General features: G+C 62.2%; 1 protein-coding gene across 2 annotated transcripts in view; it reads left to right on the top strand.

Moving 5' to 3' along the window:
* The window catches only part of SHANK1 (SH3 and multiple ankyrin repeat domains 1), a gene marked incomplete at both ends in the record, with an annotated part of 39,697 nt that extends 17,733 nt beyond the window's left edge, over window positions 1–21,964 (top strand). The window contains 10 exons of one of the 2 annotated variants that reach the window (XM_084257486.1): window positions 2,636–2,718; window positions 2,944–3,068; window positions 3,516–3,651; window positions 3,916–3,996; window positions 4,520–4,543; window positions 4,736–4,804; window positions 5,154–5,272; window positions 14,681–14,777; window positions 16,286–19,355; window positions 21,262–21,964. In XM_084257486.1, coding sequence (XP_084113612.1) covers window positions 2,636–2,718; window positions 2,944–3,068; window positions 3,516–3,651; window positions 3,916–3,996; window positions 4,520–4,543; window positions 4,736–4,804; window positions 5,154–5,272; window positions 14,681–14,777; window positions 16,286–19,355; window positions 21,262–21,964 — 4,507 coding nt within the window. The remainder of the gene's footprint in view (window positions 1–2,635; window positions 2,719–2,943; window positions 3,069–3,515; window positions 3,652–3,915; window positions 3,997–4,519; window positions 4,544–4,735; window positions 4,805–5,153; window positions 5,273–14,680; window positions 14,778–16,285; window positions 19,356–21,261) is intronic. The other variant, XM_084257487.1, reaches the window with a different exon arrangement.
* Between the last annotated feature and the right edge of the window lie 1,634 nt (window positions 21,965–23,598).

Genomic DNA, 23,598 nt, shown 5'->3' with positions numbered 1-23,598 from the left:
AGAAGGGCCTTTGGGGGGGTCAGGTGGAGCCTGGCGGGATGGTGGACATGCCACTCACATTCGGGGGTCGAAGAGAGAGGTGCACGTACGAGATGGGGACCTTGAGGGGGGAGACGGGGGTGGGGGGATGATCTCGGTTTGTTTGGACCTCGCTGGGGCATGTGGGTTGTCTGTCAGCGCGTCTTGGCTTTGCCACTTTGCTGCTGTGTGATGTTGGCGAGTCAGGCTCTGTGCCTCAGTTTCCTCAGCTGTTACATGGGAGCGGTGACGGCCGGCTCCTCCCAGGGATGTTGCGTGGAGGAAGCGTGAAGCACTGGTGTCTGGCTCTTGGCAGGGTTTCAGTGAACATGCCTCCCCCTGGAGGGGTGCTTTTGTGGTGAATTGGGGGGCGATGCTCAAGATGTTTTGGGTGCTGTGGAGGCAGTGGTGACTTCAACTGCCGTGGCCACCTGAGTGTGTCATTGGGTGCTGCTGGAGAGCATCCCTCGCTGGGTGACCTCAGGCGGGTGGCTCAGCCCCTCTGTGCTGTCTCCTCACCTGGCCAGGGGAGACAGCGCTCTGACCGCAGAGGCTGGCAGTGAGTTAACTGCCTCACCTGCCAAGAGCTTCGGAGAGTGCCTTGCAGAGGGCGAATTGCTTCTTGGCATGTGATGGATACAGGAGTTTTACTGAGTTCTACCGTGGGGTGGGGTGTTTGGGAAAGTTGGGGGGCCAGCTAAAAGGGAGACTCCAGGGGCTGGGGGTGGTGGTGGCGTGAAGGAAGGCGAGGGAGCCTGCTGTGGGCAAGGAATAAAGGGGAGCTGAAGGGCATGCTGGCTGCTGGTGGACCCTGGAAGGGCGGTGGGGGAGCAGGCACGTGGAGGCTCGGGGGGTTGTCAGAGCTTGTGGAGGGACAAAGGTGGGGCCACGTGGCTACTCTGTGTGGGCAGGAGCAGGCCGCGGCCTCAGCCCTTTCTGGTGGCCCCGTCCACCCACTGTTCTGGCCTCGGCCCCTCCTCCTCCCTTTCTCCTTCCCTGCCTCCCTCCCGCCCTGCCTCTGCCCTCTCTCCCCCTGCCGGCCCCCTCCCTCCTTCCCCCCCACCTGCTAGACAGGCGGCAGGCCGGGGTGGGGGCCCAAGCAGGTGGTGGCGTGCTCACCACCCCCGTGAGCCCTGAGCAGGGGCAGCTTCTGAGGTGTGTCTGGGTGGAGCGAGACCTGGTGGCCCTGGGGGGGGGGGCAGCGCACGTGCAGGCGGAGCACGTGGCAGTCTCGAGCCACGGGAGCACCGGGGTGCAGGAGGGGGCACTGCAGTGCAGCAGGAGCACACCGGGTGCTCCTGGCGTGCGCTGGGATGGATTCAGGGGGTGTGTTTGGGAATACCCTGAGACCCGAGTGACGGGAGAGCTATTCTTGGAGCATACTGGGATGTGTGGGGGCGTCACTGAAATATACTGGAGTAGTCGTGGAGGGCTGTTGTGCTGAATCTGTGGGGGCAGGCTGCTGGAGCGTGCGGGGCGCAGGCTGGCTTGGTGCTGGAGTGTGCTGGGGCTGCGGGGGAAAGCCGGGACCCGCTCGGGGGTCCGCGCGTTGCGCCGGGGCGGGTTTCAGGCGTGACCCTGGGGTGCTGGGGCAGCATTCTTGGTCGGCTCCGACTTCTTGGGTACCCTGAAGGGAGTGGGGTGGAAACCAGGGTGCTCAGGACTTCCCGAGGGTCCTGGGGACGGACTGCACGCGGAGTCCCACCACAGAGGAAGGGGGCGGGGGACGTTTCCGAGCTAGCCCGGAGCCCTTGGCGCTCAGGGAAGGTATTTCAGGGAAGGTGTTTCAGGGCGCTTCTCACTCTAGCGCCCACCCACTGCTCGCAGGAGGCACGGCTGGGGAGACAGGTCGGCGCTGCCCACCACAACCTCCTGCACCGGGGCAATGGTGCTGTCTGCAGCGGCGCTGGCCGGCCTGGCGCCCCTGCGCACCCGTGCCTGCTGGGCCCCCTGCGGCGAGCCCAGCTGGCCTCCGTCGAATGCTGCGTTAATTCGCAAGGCCACAGCCACAGCAGGCACAAGCAGGTGCCCTGCGTGCACGGCAGAGGTGGCCGAGTCGCGGCAGGCTGGGGCCAACCCCGCTGGGCCTCCTGCCACCTGTGCGCTTGGGAAGGCCCTCGGAGCGCTGTGTGACCTCGGTGACCGCACGCCCTGGCCGCACAGCGGAGGGAGCCCATGCAGCCTGGCCTGTCCTGGACTCCCGCCGCCAGGCTGGCAGGGAGAGCCTGCGATTGTTCTCCGTGATAGATGAGGAAACTGAGGCCCCAGAGATTAAAGTCATGGGCTGGAGGCCCCAGGCAGGATGTGGCCGCAGGGACTCCCGCGAGGGACCCGGTGGTCTGCCGGCCCCGGCGCTGCGCCTGGTTCCCACTGGGCTTGGTGACTGCTGGCCGGGTGGAGGGGCGGATGGAGGCGTGGAGGGGTGAGTGAGGAGCGCGCGAGTGGGAGAGCCGCACGCCGGCCTCCGAGGGAGCCTGTGGGCACACACACCTGAGAGTGGGCGAGGAAGATTCCAGAAGGTGCGGTGAATGGCCCAGGAGCAGGGGCGTGAGTCCCTGGGCGGATGGTGGAGCCCAGGCCCCCCATCTCATGATCTCTCTGCCCCCCTCCCCGCCAGCGATTACATCATTAAGGAGAAGACAGTTTTGCTGCAGAAGAAGGACAGCGAGGGCTTTGGGTTCGTGCTCCGGGGGGCCAAGGGTGAGTGCCAGCCGGGGAGGGGCCGGGGGAGGGCTCTGTGACCCAGCAAGCAGGGCGGCGGGGGGGCGAATGATAGGGAAGGGACCCCGCCCACCCACCACCCCACCCCTGGGTGCTGGTCCCACAGCTACGGTGAGGCCTCCGTGACTTGGGTCTGAGCCCCATCCCCTGCTCGGCCTCTCCACCCCCTCCCCTCCGACCCCGCCGGCTCCTCCCCATCTGCAGCGCAGACCCCCATCGAGGAGTTCACCCCCACGCCGGCCTTCCCGGCGCTGCAGTACCTGGAGTCCGTGGACGAGGGCGGCGTGGCATGGCGAGCCGGGCTGCGCATGGGAGACTTCCTCATCGAGGTGAGCCAGCCCCGGCCAGGTGCCTCCCTGGCCTGGACTCACGGGACCGTGGGGATAGATCCCCCAGCCCCTCGGGATATACCCCAGGCCCTGGCTGCCTGGGGTCCACATTCTCCTTGGGCACCCTGGCGCCCCAGCCCACGGTCTCTGCTTCCTCAGCAATTCCAACCCAAAGCCTTGCAGAAAGAGTCCCGGGGTGACTCGGAGCTGTCCCCGAGCACACACACACCTAGGGGACAAGGAAGGAGAGGGGTGAATTGTGGGGTCCCAGCCCCGGGGCCAGGAGAGTCACAGGAACAGAGTAGCGGAGTCTTGAAGGAGGGTGGGGGTGCTGGGGAGCGGGGGAGGGGCAGAGGCCCGCATGTCCCAGGTTGGGTGAGATCACTTGTCGGAGACGGTGGGGCTGAAAGCCGCAGCCCTCACTTGTCGGGGCGCTCTGTGCCACAGGTGAACGGGCAGAACGTGGTGAAGGTGGGCCACCGCCAGGTGGTGAACATGATCCGCCAAGGCGGCAACACGCTCATGGTCAAGGTGGTCATGGTCACCAGGCACCCGGACATGGATGAGGCCGTCCACAAGAAAGGTGCGCCTCCCCTCCGTGCGTCCAGGCCTGGATACCCCACTCACCGCCGCCACCGCCAGTCTCAGGCCCGCAGGAGCCCTGATGGCCGGTCCCCACCACCACCAGCCTCCCGTCCCCAAGGCTGCCTGTTCATGGCCCTTCTGGGGAGAAACTGAGGCAGGGAGGGCTCCGCGTGCTGTCAACAGCGGTTCTGGAGCTCTGGGGGCCCTGTCGGGGCTTCACCCCCATGGAGCCGGTGCCTGACCCCCACCCTCACCCTTTCAGCACCCCAGCAGGCAAAGCGACTCCCGCCCCCAGCCATCTCCCTGCGTTCCAAGTCCATGACCTCAGAGTTGGAGGAGATGGGTGAGCCTAGGGGGCTGTCGGGCCAAGGGGCTGGAGGGAGAGGGGCAGAGGGCTGGACTGTCCCTTGAGTTTGTTAGTGTCGTTAGTGACCCAGGGTCCTCGTCCGCATCCTGTCCCCAGTCCTTGCGTCAGACGCTCTGGCCTGCGTGTGTGTCGCTGGGGAAGGGCGTCTGAGAGTCGCTTTCCTGTCCTCGTGTCTGTTTCTCTGTCGGGGTCTCTCTCTGGGTGTCTCTGTCCCTCTCTGCGGGCCTGGTTTGCCTTCTTCTGGCCCCCTTTTGCAGCTGTCCCACCCCACCCCAGCCCACCCCCACTGACAGAAGGAAGGCGAGGCCCTCCCTCCAGACCTGACCCACTGGACCTGGGGGGTCCGGTGTCCCGTGACAGGGCTGGGTCGGGCAGCTGACCGCTCCCACCCTCTCCCCTACCCTGGGCCCCAAGGGAGGCAGGCGTTCCAGAGAGGGGGCCCTCGCCTTCCCCTGAAGTCCTAACTCTTGGCTCCTCTACTGCCTCTCCCCCGGGCTAGTCTCCCCCTGGAAGAAGAAGAGTGGTGAGTGGGCACAGGACTGGCGGGAGGGCCCCCGTCCCGGTCCCAATCCCGCCGGCGGGCCAGTCCCTCCGCGACCCGGCCCCTCACTGCCCCACTCGCGCTTGCACCCACCCGCTGGCCACGCCCACGGGCCACCCGCTCCGCCACGCCCCCCAGGCGCGGCTGAACGTCATCGCTGTCCTTTGCCCACAGAGTATGAGCAGCAGCCGCCGCCGGTGCCCAGCATGGAGAAAAAGCGGACCGTGTACCAGATGGCTCTCAGTAAGCTGCTGCGCAGGCCTGGGGGCGGGGACCCTGGCCCTATGTCCCCCTGGGGTGCCGCATCCACTCTCCCCCTTCGGCCTGTGCCGACCCCCTTCACACCCCAACCTTGTCCCGGCCATCGAATCCGAGCACTCGCGTGTGACTCAGTCTCCCCGCGCTGCTTCCCCCATCCCAGGAGGGCTGCCCTGTGTCAGCCTCCCCCTTGCCATCTCTGGGTCCCTTCTGGCCGTCTGGGTGGTTGTCTCTAAGCAGGGCTGTTGTCCTCAGGGGTGGAGGCAGACACCCCTTTTCTGCTGGGGCAGCCCTGGCTCTGAACCCGCTGTCTCCTCCGCCCTCTCCTCCCCAGACAAACTGGACGAGATTTTGGCCGCAGCTCAGCAGACCATCAGTGCCAGTGAGAGTCCCGCGCCCGGTGGCCTCGCCTCCCTGGGCAAACACCGACCCAAAGGCTTCTTTGCCACTGAGGTAGGCGGTCTGGTCTGGGGACCTGGGCCCAGGAGGTGGGGGAGGAAGCGTGGGAGGTACGCAGGCCTCTATTCCTTTCCTTTTGTTCCCTTCTGACCTCGGTGATAAATGCTGGTGCTGGGGGGGCACCACACTTCCAGGGGTCCACGCCACTCCTCTCAGCCCACCTGGGGCGTCTTTCCTCTTTGCCCATCCTCTCCCTCGTTTTCTCACCCCCATTTTCCATGTCTCTCGAGTCTTCACTGCTCTGCATTCCTGCTTCTCACGGTGGCTGTCTCGTCCATCCCTGCCCCTCCTGGAGGGTCGCAGGGAAGGTAAAGTGATACAGGTGGAGATCCCTGCCCAGGCCCAGCACCGAACAGGTGCTTGACATGGTGTGGACATGAAGCATAATTATCTGCGTCTCTGCTCTTCCGGCCTTTCCCTTGAACAGGCTAACCTGCCGTGGGTGTCGGTCGTGTCCGGCGCACTAGCCATGGTCCGATGCATTCCTTAGACTCCCCTTGGGAGGCGCGGAAGGTTGTTAGCCCATGGACGGGGGAAACTGAGGCTCAGAGAGGGAGTCAGAACTTCAGGCCAGGCGGTCAGGGTCTGGTGCCCTGGGTCTGCAGGCTCCTCTCTGCCTGTGCTCCCCCACTCCCTCCCTGTCCAAGTGTGTGGATCCCTAAGGATTAGCACACCCAGCCTAGAGGAGCTAGTATAGACTCAAACAGGCACTGCGGGCCCCATTCCTAGAATTTCTTTCAGATGTAGAGGGGTCACTTCCCAGGACTTGGTGGCGCACCCCCTCACTCCACACTGGCTCCTGGTTTCTCAGGGAAGTTGAGATCCCTGGGGATGTCTCCACGGCCCAAGGTCCGCGTGAGAATTGGAAACACAATGGTAGCGCCATGGTAGCGCCATGGCGTCAAGTCCTGACGCCTGCTCATTTCTGGCGGCGCTCACTTCTGTTGATGCTGGCATCTGGAGGCGCTCATTTCCCGTGGCGCTCATCACCTCTTGTTTATTCTGCATTTGGATTAACTTCTAGAAAGTTCTTCCTTGTGTGGTGCGCAAACCGACGTCCTCGGGGCTTCTACTTTTTTGTGTGTTTTCTTTCTTGATCTGCTCTCATCCTCCCTCCTCCTCTGGTACCTCTTCACAATTCTTCAGCAAACTTCCCCTCCAGAAGGAGGGGAGAGCACCCCATTGTTACAGAATGAAATGGGGTCTTAGAGATTTGGGTGACTTGAGGTCTCCGGGAGCAGGGGAGCCCAGTCTTCTTTCCCTGCACCGGAGTTTCTAACATCTGCACCGCTGAGACCATCAGTTGTGGCTCTTTGCGATTCCTTATTTGTGAAGTGACTCGCTAAAATGTATTTGTAATCCTCAAATCAGTATTCCCTGATTTTTCTCTGCTCTGCCGTCCTCAGAGTGAAAATTTGCATGGGTCAAAGAGAGCTTTCCCAGCTGACGGGGAGCCTAGCCCGGTGTGCCTTCTCGCGTCAGATCTCCTTTTCAAGGCCTATTTAGTGCTGTGTTCTGCATTGTTCCTGCCGTGGGCTGGGGGCTTGTGGTTTGGAGTGGCCAGAGCTGCTGCTGCAGTGCTGGCTGGCGCCAGAAGGTTCACGGGGAAAACACGTGTTAGTCCGGCTTCCTCTGTAGATACAGTTCAGTGTGTCAATTGAACCCTGAGTTCAATGTGAATAAATTAATGGTATTAAGATCTTTTTTTAAAAAAATATTTTATTTTATTTATTTATACGAGCTGGGGCACAGGCCAGAGGTGTGGGGGAGTGAGAGGATTCACCAGAGACAGAGTGGGGAGCTGAATAGGAGGATCCACTGAAACACACTGCTGAGGGGAGCAGCGGTGAGACAGGAGAGGTCTGCTGCGCCATGGGGGGCAGCTCCCTGGCCGGTATAGAACTTGTGCTGCAGTGGCTGCCGATAGCTTCATAGTGTTGAGACTTAACCTCTGTGCCTCCAGGGAGGCCCTAAATAAGGTCTTTAAACAAACACATCAAAGTTATGCATTGATCTGCTGATGAATGCACTGCATGGTGACTTTACAGGAAGTAGGACCAATAGGGAGCATGGGCTGTCTTGAGGGCTGGATCATCCTGTTGTGGGATGTCCTGTGTGTTGTAAAATGGGCAGATGCCTCTGTGGCCTCTGCCAGAGATGCTTCCTCTGGGCCTCACAACCAAAGTTGTGGCAAAGTCATTTCCAATTGAGAACCACTAAGCCACAGCATTCCAAGGCGAAAATCTTTAGCCCTGGGTTTGCCTTAGCTGGACTTAGAACACCGTGAGAGTCATTCATTCATTCATTCATTCATTCTTTATGGGAGGCCTGGGGTGTACCCGCAATAATCCATTTCATTATTCCTCTTTCCAGTCTGTGTCTCTCCCCCTCCACCCTCTGAATTCCACCCCCCTCCTGTAACCTTCCCCTCCACAGCTCTTTGCTTCTCATGCTCGGAAGCTCTGTAATAGCACAGGATGCGGATAGAAATCCTGACTTCCTTTCACTTCACATGTCACTTTGGACCGTGTTACTTAACTTCTATGCGTCTGGGTTTGCTGTTCTGTAAAATGGGGCTAAAGCCAGACGAGCCCAGTTCTTAGGAGGATTAGATGACATCAATCTCTAGCCCAGCAGGCTCTCAACAGATGGCTCCCCCCATCCCCCCCTCACATAAAATAACAAACTGCAGACCCGCTGTGACGCACCAGTGAACTCCGCATGCGCCCCAGGGATCCCGCAGCAGTGTATCAGGCTCACTGCAGTTTCCAGTAACAGATTCAGGCGAGTCCTGTTTTCATTTATTGAACAAATCCAGGGAACACCCACCAGGTGCTGGGCAGCCAGTGCTGGCCTCTACCTCTGTGAACTGGGACTACCAGACAGAGACGACCTGGCTCTCAGAGAATTCACCCCCTAAACTCCAAAGACACCCCTAGATGGGCCCAGACACAGATCAGTGAAAAAAACAGCTGCCCACCCACCCAGCTCCCTAGAAGTGAAGCCCAGAGGTGCTCTCCTAGGTTTGCAGAGGGTCTGGCCCCTGCAGCTCCTGGAGGCCCGTGGTCATCTTTCTCTGCTGGAACTCCCAATTTTCTCCCGCCATTCATGGCTGGGGAGTTGCACCCACCCCAAGATGGGGGACGCAGACCCCAGGCAGACCCACTGGACTCCGCTAGCAGTCCATCCGTCCTCCATTCATTGTGTCTTGGCTTGCTCAGCTACCGTCTGTGACCTGGTCACCTACCCTGGAGGGTCCCTAGTCACCCCACCCTCAGTCTCTGAGTTCTCTGTGGGTGCTGTCTCTGGACTCAGTTTCTCCCTCTGATTCTCTTCACCACCTGCAGTGGCTGCAGTCCCTGGCCCTCTCCATTTCAGGGCCCCCTTTCTCTCCCTGCCTCTTCTGGTCCCATTTTCTCCCCATTGCTGCCTCATTTCCCCTTCCTGTCTCTCCAGTTATGACTCTTCACCTGGTAGCCCCCTCTTTTGTCTCTCCCCATCTCTCTCGTAGTCCCCATTTTCTCTGTTCCCCCATCTGTACCCCCTTGGCGCGGGTTCCCCAGCCCCTTGAGGCCCCGCCCATGCACACCACCAGGGCACACACCTGGCCACCAGGGCTCCCAAGCCACGGCCACGTGCCAGGGAACGTGCAGACGTGGAGCCAGACGCTGGCTTACTCACTAGGAAGAGTCTGCCCGGCAGCGGGTGACGCCACGAAGACGGCGCGCTCTGATTGGCTATACCCCTGCGTGGGCGCGGCTGCTCCCTGGTTGTTGCTGGAGGTCAGCTCGTCCCACCTTGAGCCGGTCGCCGCTGCCGCCTCCTACGCTCTGCTGGCTCCTCTCCCAGTCTGACATCTCCGCCACTCTGACCCCTCTTATGTCAAGCTGACCCAGCTTAAATCCTTCCTTTTCCACTTCCAGGTGTCGATTTTAGAATCCGATGTCTCTCCGCTTCTGTCAGGGCCACCCTACCTGTCGCCGTGACGCCTGCGCCACCACCCTGCCCCCTCCCCTGTCCCTCTGGCCCCGCCCTCGCCCTGCCCCGCCCCTGTCCCTCTGGCCCCGCCCTCGCCTTGCCCCTCCCCTGTCCCTCTGGCCCCGCCCCTCGCCCTGCCCCGCCCCTGTCCCTCTGGCCCCGCCCTCACCCCGCCCCGGTCCCTCTGGCCCCGCCCTCGCCTTGCCCCTCCCTTGTCCCTCTGGCCCCGCTCCTCTCACGGGCCCCGCCCCTGGCCTCGCCCTGGCCCCGCCCCTGGTCCTGACCCCTCGCCTGTCCCTCTGGCCCCGCCCCTGACCCTCTGGCCACGCCCACCCCGCCTCCCTCGCCTGCCTCCCAGTTGCCGCCTCCCTGCCATCCCCAGAATGCACCCTTGCTCTCTGTGCCTTCCAGCCATCCCTCCTTGGTGGTCCGTGGGTCCTTCCCACGGGACACAGCCCCTTCTCTTCGCCATCTGTCCCCCTCTTCACCCCTCCTATTTGAGCTTGGGATACTCTAGCCTTTTGATCTCCTTCCTCCAATAGCTTTGAAACCTCCTTACTCAGTGGCTGGCCAGGAGGAGCTTCTTCTCTGACCCGCAGCCTCTTTCATTATCGCCCAGCGAGCGTCCCCATCCCAAATACCTGCATCTGTTGGAGGATTCAGTGAGGACACTGGAAAGCAGCTGGTCAAGGGACTTGCAAGTGACTTGAAAATGTCTCCCTTTTCTTTCTGTATCTGTCTCTTTGCAACCACCCAAGCTCTCTCATTTTTGGGGTTTGGCTCCCTGGTGCTACAGATTTCATCAGTAGACACAGGACCTGATGCGACAGGGTATTTGGATGAGGCTTAAGGAGAAGGTCTGAGAAAAACATTCAGCCAAGTCACAAAAAGTCGGGCAGGCTGCGAATCAGATGTGGAGAGGAGCAAAATGAGGAGAGTGGGTGAAGTAGGGGTACTCTCGGGAGACGCTGACGCCTGCTGGAACCATCCTGGTGCTATTTCAGTGGGTGTTCAGAGGAACAGGGCTGGGGTTTTGCCTTCAAGCCCCCCCCCCCATCTTGTGAGGTTGTCTTGTATCACCCCCAGTCCCTCCATTCTACACAAATGTGCTGGGCTGGCTTCTCAGCCCTCGGTGTGAAGAGTGAGCCAGTCAATCAAGATCATTTTCCTTAGAGAACTCCCAATTTGGGCCACAGGAAGGGCAGGTTCCAGAATTGGGTTCTGTTGGATGTTAGATAAACCTCCAAATAACAGAGGCTTGAGTGCCCTTAAATGCCTCTTTAAGTTCATGTTAAATTAAGTCTGGAGTAGGGAGTTCTGGCAGGTGTGGCAGCCTCCGTGGTCATAAGGACCTAGTATCCTTCTGCTTTTTGCTCCACCCATCTAGCCTTGTTTCCAAACACAAAGTCACCTCATAGTCCAAGATGACTGCTGAAGCTCAAGCAATTGCACCAGCATCCCAGGTAGCAGGAACAAGGAAAAAGGGAAAGGCAGAAGGGCAAAGAGGGCATTGCTACATCTTGGGTTACCTCTGATGAGACTTCCCAGAAGTAACACACAACACTTTCATATATGCTTGTTGGTCAGCCTTAGCCCCATGGCCCATCTGGCTGCAAGGGAGGCTGGGAAATGTAGTCTCTATAGATGCCAAATAAGATTGAGGTTTTCTACCAAAGAAGGAGAGTAGAATGTGTACGGGGTAGACTAGGTGCCCAGGGAGGCAGACAACAGCAAGCAAGTAATTATAGTAACTCTCAATTGGGACACGTGGAAGGGGTTATGAGGCAGTATGACAGAAGGAGGCCTCTCCAGGGAGAAGATATCCCAAACTACCAGATTCTACCCATAATCACCCCTCTCCCTCCTTCCTGATCCATCCCCCATCCCTCAGACCTGCCAACCCACAGACACACAGGCCTCTGGACTGCCCCTTGAGCTTGCCAGACTCCCTTCCACCTTAGAGCCTTTGCACTTGCTGCGCCCTCTAACTAGCATGCTTCTCCCTGGATGAAGGCATGGCTCCCTCCTTTAACTCCTTAAGGAGTTTACTCATTTTTAAAAAAAAAGATTTTATGTCTTTTTTTGGAGGTAGAAAAACTGGGGTGCAGGCCAGGGGTGTGGGGCGGAGGGATTTGTGAGAGATTCACCAGAGACTCAGAGTGGGAAGCAAAACAGGCGGATCTACTGAAAATAAACTGAAATACACTGCTGAGGGGAGCAGCAGGGAGACAGGAGAGGTCTCCTGTGCCATGTGGGTCAGCTCCCTGGCCGGGGATCAAACTCCAGCCATAGTGGTAACAGCCTTGAGACTCGACCCCTACGCCACCCGGAGGCCCAGGAGTTTATTCATATTATACCCTTTCAAGAAGGCCTCCCTTGACTGCACTGTGCCAAATCACACTCTCTCGCTCCCATCCTCACCTCCATCTGAGCCACAGTTTATTTCACTTGTTTACTTCCAGTTTGGTTTGTTTGTGGTCTGCCTACCTCTTATATGAGCAGTGAATTTTGTCTGCTTGTTTATGGCTGCATCTGTGGTGTTTAGAACAACCCCTGGCACGGAGCATTTGCTCAGTAAATATTTGTGGAACGAATGAATTAACCTGTCCCAATGCAGGGAGATGAGTGCAGAGTAGGGGAGGCCAGGCGTGTCCATGAGGGCTAGAGCAGGCAGTCTGATGGAGCTTCCTGTGATGGAATGTTCTCCCTCTGTGCTAGGTGTGCAACAATTAGATGCTGGAAATGTGGCCAGTGTGCTGGAGCAATGCAATTTTTGTTCTAATGCATTGAAGTCACATTGGTTTAGAAGATGATGTTAAGTTTCAGTTGTGCACATTTGTAGCTTCTGTATCTGTAGACTAAAATTCCAATTTCCATCTACCCCCAAACAGTCCACCCCCCTTTACCTGACTTGCCTATCCCCCAACTCTTTACCTTTGGCGGCCACCATTTTAGTTTTCATCATCTAAGAGTGAGTTTTCGTTTGTTTGTTTGTTTTACTCCTTATTTCTTTTGTATATTTTTTTTCAGTTTCGGTTACACAGCTTCATATTTCCACATCCGTGTAGATGACACTAAGGTCACCCGCAAACATCTAGTGTCTATTGAGGAAACAATGCTTTTCTTTTAACTGGTTGTCGTGGTTGAAATATGCAACTGGCCAAACTAAATTAAAAAAAAAAAAGGAAAAAAAAAAAGAAATATGCGACTGAAACATACATCAGAGGCACCAGGGCTATTGTGGGTGGCGATGTTGCCTTGAGGAAGGTAGAGGCCAGCTGGGGGTCTGGGGTGAAGGACCAGGGTAACGGAGTTTTCTTCTCTACTTGGGAAGGTAAGGAGGTCCAAGCTGCAGGAACAGCCTAGGCTAAGGCTCAGAGGTGAGAAACCAGTAGGGGAAGTGGGAGAGTCAGAACAAGGGCTGACTGGGTGGTGAAGGCAGGGCCTTAATGGCCACATCCCTAAGGTGGAACCCCTGTTCTCTGGAACTCCCTTTCTCTGTGTCTCTGGAAAGGAGGCATAGGGGGTCACCTGGTGGAATATAGGGGTCAGGGTCCAGCAGTTCTGAGGTTGGTTGGCTCTCATTCAGTCACTCATGTTGGTGGAGTTTGGGGGCTGGGGAGCCCACTGGTGAATGGGATCCACAAAATCGCCCCCCTGAGCACTACAGGAAAAGTTTTTTTTAATATACCTGTAATTATGTTTTTTATTTTTTGTGTAGAGCAACTAGAGGGTAGGCCAGAGGTATGAGGTTTGTGGGGGCGGCGGAGAGAGTGAGAGGATTCACCAGAGACAGAGCGGGGAGCAGAACAGGCAGACTGACTGAAGTACACTGCTGAGGGGAGCCGCGGGGAGACCGGAGAGGTCTGCTGCGCCATGCGGGACAGCTCCCTGGCTAGGGATCGAACTCAGGCCATAGAAGTGATAGCGCTGAGACTTAACTCCTAGGCCACCAGGGAGGGCCCTAAAAGAAAAGTTTTTAAAAATCTGCGTTGGGGTAAAGGACACCACCATCTCCTTCTCCTCCTTCCTTTCCTCTCCTGCACATATATTTTTTCCCGTGATGAACAAGTTTGCTTTCAAATAACATCACACCAGGCCAGATGCACAGGGAGTCGGCCAGTCCTTGCAGACTCTGAAGCGCCAGGAAAATCACCGAGAGCGAAGCCTGCCGAACGGATCCCATTTAGATTAAGCACGTGAATGCGAGATGGGACAATACAAATAACATGAAAACGATTCAACCCTATTTAATCACCACTTAGAAATGAAACCATTTCCTTAGACCCAAAGAGACATGAAAAGTACTCCTCTGAGCCCAGGACATTAGGAGGCAGCACGTCCTAGGCGGGGACAGATGAGGAGCAGGACAGTAGGGTGGTTTCAGGCGTGAAGAAAGAGGGCGGGGACATGCAGGACACTGGGAGGGTCAGTGGAGTGAGGGGCCCCAAGTTGGAAAGCACCCGTGACAGCTAGGGGACAGGCCGTGCAGGGTGCAGCCCTAGGGCGGGCAGGTGCCCTGAGGCCGGGCTGAATAAACATGGGGGGCTGGAGAAGCAGGGAAGGTGGGCACCAAGTGCTCCCAGTGTCTGAGGCTTCACTGCCTGGGATTGGGGCCGAGATGAGGCTTCTGGCAACAGTGACTTCCCAAGAGGGACCCGGTGCAAGAGCGAGAGTGGCAGGAGGGGATGTCAAGAAGGTCCCTGGTCCTATCCAGTGTCACTTGGGACCAGATCCCTGTGGGGGTGCCCGGGAATATGAGCCACACAGCTGAGTGAACCCTGCCTTGTTCCGCCGGGTCAGCCAGTGTTCCCAGCAGTGGGGATGCATAACTGCTGGGCGGGTCAGCTCGGAGGGGAGGGGGTGTGATGCTTCAGGGGCAGCCGAGAGCCCCAGCCTGGCCCAGGCAGAGCCTCCCAGGCCAGGGCATCTAGGTGGGCTCGGCAGGTTCTGCCACAGAGAGCCTGGTCCAACAGAGGTGGGAGGCAGGATTTCAAACAAGCAGTAGCCTGCCCTGGATTTCTCTTGGAAAGACCCCTGTGACCTGCGTAGAAAGGGGTGGTGGGACCCGGTGGCCACAGGGAGATGGAAGGAAGCCTCGAAGCCGTTCTGGGCAAGCGAGGAGGTAGCTGGGACCTGGACAGTGACAGTGGGGATGGAAAAGGTGCCCAGATGGGTGTCGCCAAGGGAGAGCCACCAGCTCCATGGCCCGTCTGTGTGCCTTTTCCTTTCCTTCCTCCCCACTGGCAGACGCAGAAACCCTTCCCTTCCCCAGAACCCCTCTGCTTCCTCTCACCCTCCCTTGCTCCTGGGCCAGGAAGGAGTGGGGGTTGGGGGGCTGTACAAAGAACCCAGGACTTTTCCCAGACTTGGGCCTGATCTTTCTCTGCTCTTTTTCCTCCTTCCCTGACTGCCACCCCAAAGTCAAGCTTCGATCCCCACCACCGCTCCCAGCCGAGTTATGAACGTCCTTCGTACCTGCCTCCGGGCCCCGGGCTCATGCTCCGCCAAAAATCCATCGGTATGTCACGGGCCAAGGCGGGTGGCTGTGAGGGGTGCCGATGTGGGGAGGAGGCGGGGGACAGCGGGGCAGAGAGCTCAGGCCTGGTTGCTAAGCAAAGCTGGGATGAACCCTAGCTCTGCTCGTCCTGCTGTGTGACCTGGGGCACATTGCTGCACCTCTCTGGGCCTTGGGCTCTGCCTCTAGGCAACGGGGACATTAATTACTGCCCCTGCCTGGATGCAGTGAGGTGAAGGCCGCACATAGAACCTTCTCTCTTGTCTGACTCACTTCATTCATTCATCTAAAAATGTCGTTTGAGCACCTCCCGTGTGCTGGGTATTTATCAGTAAACAGAACACCAGCGCTCGTGGGCTAATCTTCCAGCAAGGAATACTTTATAAGGATAAGAAAGCAGAAAATTATATAGCGTATTGACAGCAGTAAGTGCTCTGGGGAAAAGAAAAACGCAAGTTACGGCTGCAGAGCTCTGCAGTGCCCAGGAGCAGGTTTGAGTTAAAACTTGGGGATGAGCGGGAGCCACGGGGATGTCTGGAGGTAAAGCATTCCGTGTAGTGGCATAGACATGCAAAGGTCCTGAGGCAGGGCGGAGATGCCTTTGGCTGAGATGGGAAGCCTGCGGGGGTGGTAGATCGGGAGCTGAGTTTGTGGGGCCTGTGAGCGTCTCCATATTTGTATACAGGCACCTGGGGCTCTGGGAGAGGTTTGGGCTCCAGGCAGACATGGGCTTCCAGAGCAGAGGTAGTGAACTGAGGCCGGGGTGCAGGCTGCGATCGCCAAGGGACAGTAGTCAGAGGCAAGAAAAGGGTCAAGACTGAGCCCCCACAGTCTTGTAGGCAGATTTCACTCCCGCCGTCCTCTGAGTCATTTTGAAAGTCAAACCTAGCTGCTGCCCAGTTCTAGCGCCCACCAGTGTGAGTCTCGTGGCCACCCTCCTGTCTCATTTTCTTATCTGCCGGCTCCCGCTTTTTAATGTTAGCCGCACCCTGAGCAGTGGTCTGTGAATCACAGGACTGAGGGGCTCCTCGCAGTTCTTTTCTGTGTATCCCTGAAAAGAAACCCATAAGCTCCTAAACACGGCATTGCTTCCCTGCCCGAGCCGCTTTCGCTCCCGGCAAGCCGCTTCCATAGACCGTGCTTTTGTGCGAATTAGGAGAAGGCGCCCCCTGCTGGCCCGGGGGGGAAGTGCAGCCCGCCCGACGGCTCCCTCTGCTGCGGGCTGTCGCGCAGTGCACAACCCGAATCACTGTGCGGGGCGGATTTGGATTCCCCCGGCCCGGCTAATCCGCGAGCGGTTCTCAGTGCATGCCGGGTGCCGTCGCCGTCGCGTTGCCGTCTTCCTCGCTGTCCTCATTGTTGCATTAAATACTGGGTTTCTGCGGGATAGGAGGGCAGAACACCCAGCCCCCCCACCATTATTAATGCAAGAATGGTGCGTTTCTACGGGACTGGGGAGCCGGGCGAAACCCCACCCCGCCCCCTCTCCTGGACCCTCTGTGCCTCCACAGGGGCTGCGGAAGATGACAGACCCTACCTAGCACCCCCCGCCATGAAGTTCAGCCGCAGCCTGTCTGTGCCTGGTTCGGAGGACATCCCCCCGCCGCCCACCACGTCCCCACCCGAGCCCCCCTACAGCACACCCCCCGCCCCCTCCTCCTCCGGCCGCCTCACCCCCTCCCACCGGGGGAGCCCCTTCAACCCCGGCTCCAGTAGCACCCACCCCGCCTCTTCCCCCTCATCCTTCGACGGGCCCTCCCTTCCCGAGACGCGCCTGGGGAGCCGCGAGAAGAGCCTGTACCACAGCGGCCCCCTGCCCCCGCCCCACCACCACCCGCCCCATCACCACCACCACCACGCCCCGCCCCCCCAGCCCCACCACCACCACGCCCACCCCCCTCATCCCCCGGAGATGGAGACCGGCGGCTCCCCCGACGACCCCCCGCCCCGCCTGGCGCTGGGGCCCCAGCCCAGCCTGCGCGGCTGGCGAGGCGGCGGGCCCAGCCCGACCCCGGGGGCCGCGTCCCCGTCGCACCACGCCAGCGGGGCCGGGGGCGGCGGCTCGGCCCAGGCGCCCGCCCTGCGCTACTTCCAGCTGCCCCCTCGGGCGGCCAGCGCGGCCATGTACGTGCCGGCCCGCTCGGGGCGCGGGCGCAAGGGCCCGCTGGTCAAGCAGACCAAGGTGGAGGGCGAGCCCCAGAAGGCCGGCGGCCTCCCGCCCGCCGCCTCGCCCACGTCCCCCGCGTCCCCGCAGCCGCCGCCCGCCCCGTCGGAGAAGAACTCCATCCCCATCCCCACCATCATCATCAAGGCCCCGTCCACCAGTAGCAGCGGCCGCAGCAGCCAGGGCAGCAGCACCGAGGCGGAGCCCCCCGCCCAGCCCGAGCCCGCGGGCGGCGGCGGCTCCTCCGCGCCCAGCCCCGCCCCGGCCGCGTCGCCCGCGTCGCCCGCGCCCTCGCCCGTGCCCGCCCCGGCCTCGCCCAGCGGCCCCGCCACCCTCGACTTCACCAGCCAGTTCGGGGCCGCCCTGGTGGGCGCGGCGCGCAGGGAGGGCGGCTGGCAGAACGAGGCCCGCCGGCGCTCCACGCTCTTCCTCTCCACCGACGCCGGCGACGAGGACGGCGAGGGCGGGCTGGGCGCGGGCGCGCCCCCGGGCCCGCGGCTGCGCCACTCCAAGTCCATCGACGAGGGCATGTTCTCGGCCGAGCCCTACCTGCGCCTGGAGTCCGCGGGCGGCGCCGCCTACGGGGCCTACGGGGCCGCGCGCGCCTACGGGGGCAGCGGGGGCAGCAGCGCCTTCACCAGCTTCCTGCCGCCGCGGCCCCTGGTGCACCCGCTGACCGGCAAGGCCCTCGACCCCGCCTCGCCGCTCGGGCTGGCGCTGGCCGCGCGGGAGCGCGCGCTGAAGGAGTCCTCGGAGGGCGGCGGCGCGCCCCCGCCCCCGCCCCGGCCGCCGTCGCCGCGCTACGAGGTGCCGCCGCCCGCCCCCCACCACCACTCGCCCCACGCCCACCACGAGCCGGTGCTGCGCCTCTGGGGGGCCGCGCCGCCCGACCCCGCGCGCCGCGAGCTGGGGTACCGGCCCGGGCTGGGCAGCCAGGAGAAGGCGCTGTCGGCCAGCCCGCCCGCCGCGCGCCGCTCGCTGCTGCACCGCCTGCCGCCCGCCGCCCCCGGGGTGGGGCCGCTCCTGCTGCAGCTGGGGCCCGAGCCCCCCGCCCCGCACCCCGCCGCGAGCAAGGCCTGGCGCGCCGGCGCCCCGGAGGAGCCCGAGCGGCTGCCCCTGCACGTGCGGTTCCTCGAGAACTGCCAGCCCCGGGCGGGCGGCGCGGCGGGCAGGGGGCCGCCGGCGGAGGACGGGCCGGGGGTCCCGCCGCCCAGCCCCCGCCGCGCGCTGCCGCCCTCGCCCACGTCCCCGCGGGGCGGCGAGGAGAACGGGCTCCCGCTGCTGGTCCTGCCGCCGCCCGCGCCCTCGGTGGACGTGGAGGACGGCGAGTTCCTCTTCGTGGAGCCGCTGCCCCCGCCCCTGGAGTTCTCCAACAGCTTCGAGAAGCCCGAGTCGCCCCTCACGCCGGGGCCGCCCCTCCCGCTGCCGGACCCCCCGACCCCCACCGCCCCGCTGCCGCCCGGGCCGCCCCCCGCCGTCGCCGCCGCCCCGCCCGCCCTGGACTCCACCGCGTCCAGCCTGACGTCCTACGACAGCGAGGTGGCCACGCTGACCCAGGGGGCCCCCGGGGCTCCCGGGGACCCCCCTCCGCCGGGGCCCGCGGCCCCCGCCGCCCCGCCGCCCCCCGCGCCGCAGCCCGGCCCGGACCCGCCGCCCGGCACGGACTCGGGCATCGAGGAGGTGGACAGCCGCAGCAGCAGCGACCACCCGCTGGAGACCATCAGCAGCGCGTCCACGCTCAGCAGCCTGTCCGCGGAGGGCGGCGGGGCGGGCGCGGGCGGCGGCGCCGGGGGCGCCGGGGTGGCCGCTGGGCCGGAGCTGCTGGACACGTATGTGGCTTACCTGGACGGCCAGGCCTTCGGGGGGAGCGGCCCCCCGGGCCCGCCCTACCCCCCGCAGCTCATGACTCCCTCTAAGCTCCGGGGCCGCGCCCTGGGGGCCGCCGGAGGGCTGCGGCCCAGCCCGGGCGGGGGCCTGCGAGAGCCCGTCACCCCCACCAGCCCCACGGTCTCGGTGACCGGCGCCGGGGCGGACGGGCTGCTGGCCCTGAGCGGCTGCGCTGGACCCTCGCCGGCGGGTGTGGCCGGGGGGCCGGGGAACGTGGAACCAGAAGGCCCACCGGTGCCCTTGCCGGCGGCCTCCTCCCTGCCTCGGAAGCTGCTGCCCTGGGAGGAGGGCCCGGGCCCGCCGCCACCACCCCTGCCCGGGCCCCTGGCCCAGCCCCAGGCCTCAGCCTTGGCCACCGTCAAAGCCAGCATCATCAGCGAACTCAGCTCCAAGCTTCAGCAGTTTGGGGGCTCCTCGGCAGCTGGGGGCGCTTTGCCCTGGGCCCGGGGAGGCAGCGGGGGCAGCGGGGACAGCCACCACGGGGGAGCCAGCTACGTCCCCGAGAGGACCTCCTCCCTCCAGCGGCAGAGGTGAGCAGGGGCTGGCGGTTGGCGGTGGAGGCCAGGAGGGCCCGGACTGTTTGTGGGGACCAGCGTCCCCGTCCCCCAGCTCCGTCCCTGTAGGGTCCTGGGGGTGGCGCTGAGACGGCAGAAGTTCACCCCAAAGAAGCATGCTTTCTCGGGTGCTTTAAACTTCCCCCTTTATCTCGGTAGCCGCTGTGGTCTCCCGTCCCCATGGCAACCCACATCCCAGGATGCACACAGAGTGATTAACAAAGGAGACTGGAGCGCAAGCTCGCGGGTGTCTGGTTCTTTGGTGGGCTGTCAGTTGTGACAGTCCTGACGTCTGTGAGCCCCTGAACCCCGGGTGGCTCAAGACAAGCTGCCTTAGGGGTGCAGAGGTGATGAGGGTGGTTCTGGTCCTAGCCCTGCACCTCCTAACTGGGCGGCCTCTTGTGGGAGGTAGTGCCCACCTAAGATGGGTTTTGAGGCTGCTGTCAAGTGAGGTGGGGGTGGAAGGGGACCCCCCCCCAGCCCATCGAGCGTGGGTGGGGAAATACGGGGAGATGCAGACGTTACCCCAAGCTACCAGGGTCGGGGGGGTGTGGGGGTGGGCGGGCAGGGGTGGCCACAAAGTTTGAGCTTATCTGGGACTTTCGAGTCTCAGGGAAAGTCATCACACCCCTGACGCTGGCTCACAGAGTGGGGAGAGGACTTTGAACCCCTTTGTCCAGCGCAGAGTTGGCTCAGGTCACACGTCGCTTAGCGGCCAGCGCACATTCTGAGGAAGGCGGCCGGGCGATTCGGCTGTTGGCACAGGACACGGTCACCCAGGCCTGGGCGGGGCAGCCTCCCTCACCCGGGCTGGGGGGGTGCAGCCTGTGGGGGAGTCCTGGCGAGGCTGCCCTGTGGGAGGGTCTGAGGCCCTCAGGGTTGGCGCCTGGGTGTGGCTTTCCTAGGGTTGAGACCCTCAAGGCAGGTCCACCCCCTCAAGTACTCTGGGCGGAGGAGAGGGTGCTCCAGCGAGTCGCCTGTCACCTACTGTGTCCCGGATGGGGGTCCCGTGGGGCACAGGACAGGCAAGGCCGGACCCTCGCACAGCTGAGCCTGATGAGCCCGATGAGGGTGGGGCAGGCAAGAGGATACTCCTGTTGTCCTGGAAACAAAGGATGGTGGGATCCCTGGGGGGGGGGGGTAGAGGGGAGGGGTGGAGGGCGAGGTCAGCGGGAGCCCAGCGGGAGGGCCAGGTCCCCAGGCCCCGAGGCAGGCCTGTGCTGCGGGGAGCCAAAGGGACGAGGGGAACCTTTTTCTCCCCTCGTTTCTTCTCTCTTTCATCTCCCTCTCCTCATCTCTCTCCCCCTCCCCTGCCCCCGCCCCCTCCCATCTCTCTCCCCTGAATGCTCACCCTTTTTTTTGTTCCTCGCTCACCGTCTCCCTGTCCTCCACTCTGCTGTGCCTGGTCGTACCCTGAAGGCAGTGCAGAGTAGTGGTTCCGAGCTCAGACTTTGGGGCCGTATGACCAGGCTCTGCCACTTCCTGGCTGTGTGTCCTTAGGCGAGTTACCCGGCCTCTCTGTGCTGGCGATGCTAGTAACCTGCAGCAGGGCTGTCGTGGGGACTCCATGGAGAGGCGATACGTAAAGCTCTTAGAACCATGCCTGGCACACGTGCGCATCAGCAAGCGGTGGCGGTGATGACTATTATCACTTATGTCTCTTTTTCTCTCATCTCTCTGACTGTGGCCCTCCCCCGTCCTCTCATCTCTCTCTCCCTCCATGGCTGTCCTGCATCCGTCCGGCCCGCCCATCTCTTCCTATCTCTGCCCCTGCCCTGCGTCTCTCCTCCTTTCGCCCTGCATCTCGACCTCCACCTCTGTCTCACCCTGCCCGCGCCCCTCGATCCCTCTCCTGCACCCCCGCCCGCTTGTCACCTTCCAGACTCAGCGACGACTCGCTCCTCTCCAAGCCCGTCAGCAGCCTGTTTCAGAACTGGTCCAAACCACCTCTGCCGCCACTCCCCACAGGAACCGGGGTGCCCCCTTCAGCTGCTGCAGCCCAGGGGGCCACCTCACCCTCGGGCTCCTCCTCCTCCACCCGCCACCTCCAGGGTGTGGAGTTCGAGATGCGGCCGCCTCTGCTCCGCCGGGCCCCCAGCCCCTCCCTGCTGCCCGCCTCGGAGCACAAGGTCAGCCCGGCGCCCCGGCCCTCGTCCCTGCCCATCCTGCCTTCTGGACCCCTCTACCCGGGCCTTTTTGACATCCGCGGCTCCCCCACCGGAGGCGCCGGCGGCTCTGCGGATCCCTTCGCTCCAGTCTTTGTGCCGCCGCACCCCGGGATTTCCGGGGGGCTCGGCGGAGCCTTGTCGGGGGCCTCCCGCTCCCTCTCGCCGACCCGCCTGCTTTCGCTGCCCCCAGACAAGCCCTTTGGCGCTAAGCCTCTGGGGTTCTGGACCAAGTTCGACGTGGCCGACTGGCTGGAGTGGCTGGGCCTGGCTGAGCACCGGGCCCAGTTCCTGGACCACGAGATCGACGGCTCCCACCTGCCCGCCCTCACCAAGGAGGACTACGTGGACCTGGGCGTGACCCGGGTGGGCCACCGCATGAACATCGACCGGGCGCTCAAATTTTTCCTGGAGAGGTGATGGCTGGCCTGGACGGACCAGCCGTCCACAGAACCCCGCAGCCCGCCGGCCTCCTGACCTCCGACCCTGACGCGCCTTCTCTCAGACTCGTGTCCGCTGAGGCCGCGGGTCACCGGGTGGCGCCATCCCGGCCAGACATTCGCACCTCTCGGGAGGGGGCAGCTGACACCAGACTGTGTGTGAGAAGTGGGGAGCGGAGGGGGAGGACGGAGGAAGTCACCCTGGGGCTGGAGGAGGAGGGAAGGGTCGCTTCTGGGAGGGGGGGACAGACAGAGCCATAGAGGGTCAGCCCTGAGCCTGACCGGATGGGGGTCGCCCCCCAGGCCGCAGGAAAAGGGGGTGCCCTCAGATTCCACCACCTGCTCTCACCGCCCTTCCCCCCCTCTCCAGGCCCCTCTGCTCCCCTGCACACGCAGCCGCTCCCTGGCCTCTTGCACGCTCCTTTGCACGCCTGCTCACCTCTCCCCTCCCCAGGCTACAATTTTGCACAGATCTGCCCCTCGCTGTCTTGCACACTCGCCTTCGCTTCCAGCTCGGCTCCCGAGGCCCTCTTGGCTGTCCAACGCTCGCTCCCTTGCACACTCGGCTTGGCTTGCCCACGCCCACGCCCCCTGCTCTCTCCTCCCGTGTCGTCTCCGCACCCCCCCCGCCCCCCTGCCACACCTCACTCGGGAAACTCTCGGGACCCTTGCTGCAGACACACTTGGGACACCCTTTCCCTGACCCACTCACAGCCTCTGCACACGTATTTATGCTCTGGAGACCCCCGTGCTGTTCCTCCTTTTGCACACTCGCCCTCCTACCTCTCCCAACACGCTTGTCTCCACCACTTTCCTGCTGATTCTCGACCCCCCCCCATGCTTCTCCCACTTCTCCCTCTCACTGTGACACTCCCACGACCCCTCCCCGATGCTCACTCCCCACACACCTGGCACACCTGCTGCTTCCCAGGAACCGCTTCTTGAATGCTCCTCCTCCGTTTCCTCTCTGCAGGCTCCTGCTCCCTGCACCCCCATCTGCCAATCTTTGTCCATCTCCATTCCTGACTCTTGCATCTCCTTGCACACGCGCTCTTGCACACGCAGCCTCGCCAGCGCCTCCACTGCTCTCCTGAAGCCTTTTTCTTTCTTTTCAGGCGCTTGCACACCTGTGCTTTGCCGCACACCTGTTCTTGGGTTTCTACTTGTTCTTGGCTCGGGCGTCTTCTCCCATCTCGCCTGGGGAACTCTGCGCCCCTCCCCTTCTTTAAAGTTTCATTCCACCTGCTCTTGGGCCCTATTATCATTTCTGGCACCTTGGTTATTTGGTTTGGTTTTGCTCCTGTGAAGGAACAGCTGTTGCAGCCAAGCTCACACCTATTCTCTCAGCCCCATGCACGCTTCTCTCTGGTGTGAGGCGCTACGCACACTTGCCCCTCGCTCGCCATGCTCCCACACTGCCTCTCCCTGCTCATCTTGGCCGCGCTCCCTCTGCTCCGGCTGTCTGTCCTCCCTGGGCCACCTTGTCCATAGTTGTGCACGAAGAGCCTCCTCCCCCCACCCTTCTTGTCTCGCCACCGATTTCTCCAGCATGGCTGCTTCTTCCCGCACGACCCCCCCCCTTTATTCCTGGGGCTTGGGAATTTTAAGCCACCC

The sequence above is a fragment of the Talpa europaea genome, assembly GCF_964194135.1.
Source record: "Talpa europaea genome assembly, chromosome: 16".
Classification (NCBI taxonomy): domain Eukaryota; kingdom Metazoa; phylum Chordata; class Mammalia; order Eulipotyphla; family Talpidae; genus Talpa; species Talpa europaea.
The sequence above is the reverse complement of the archived record's forward strand: the minus strand, read 5'-3'. Positions and strand labels throughout refer to the sequence as shown.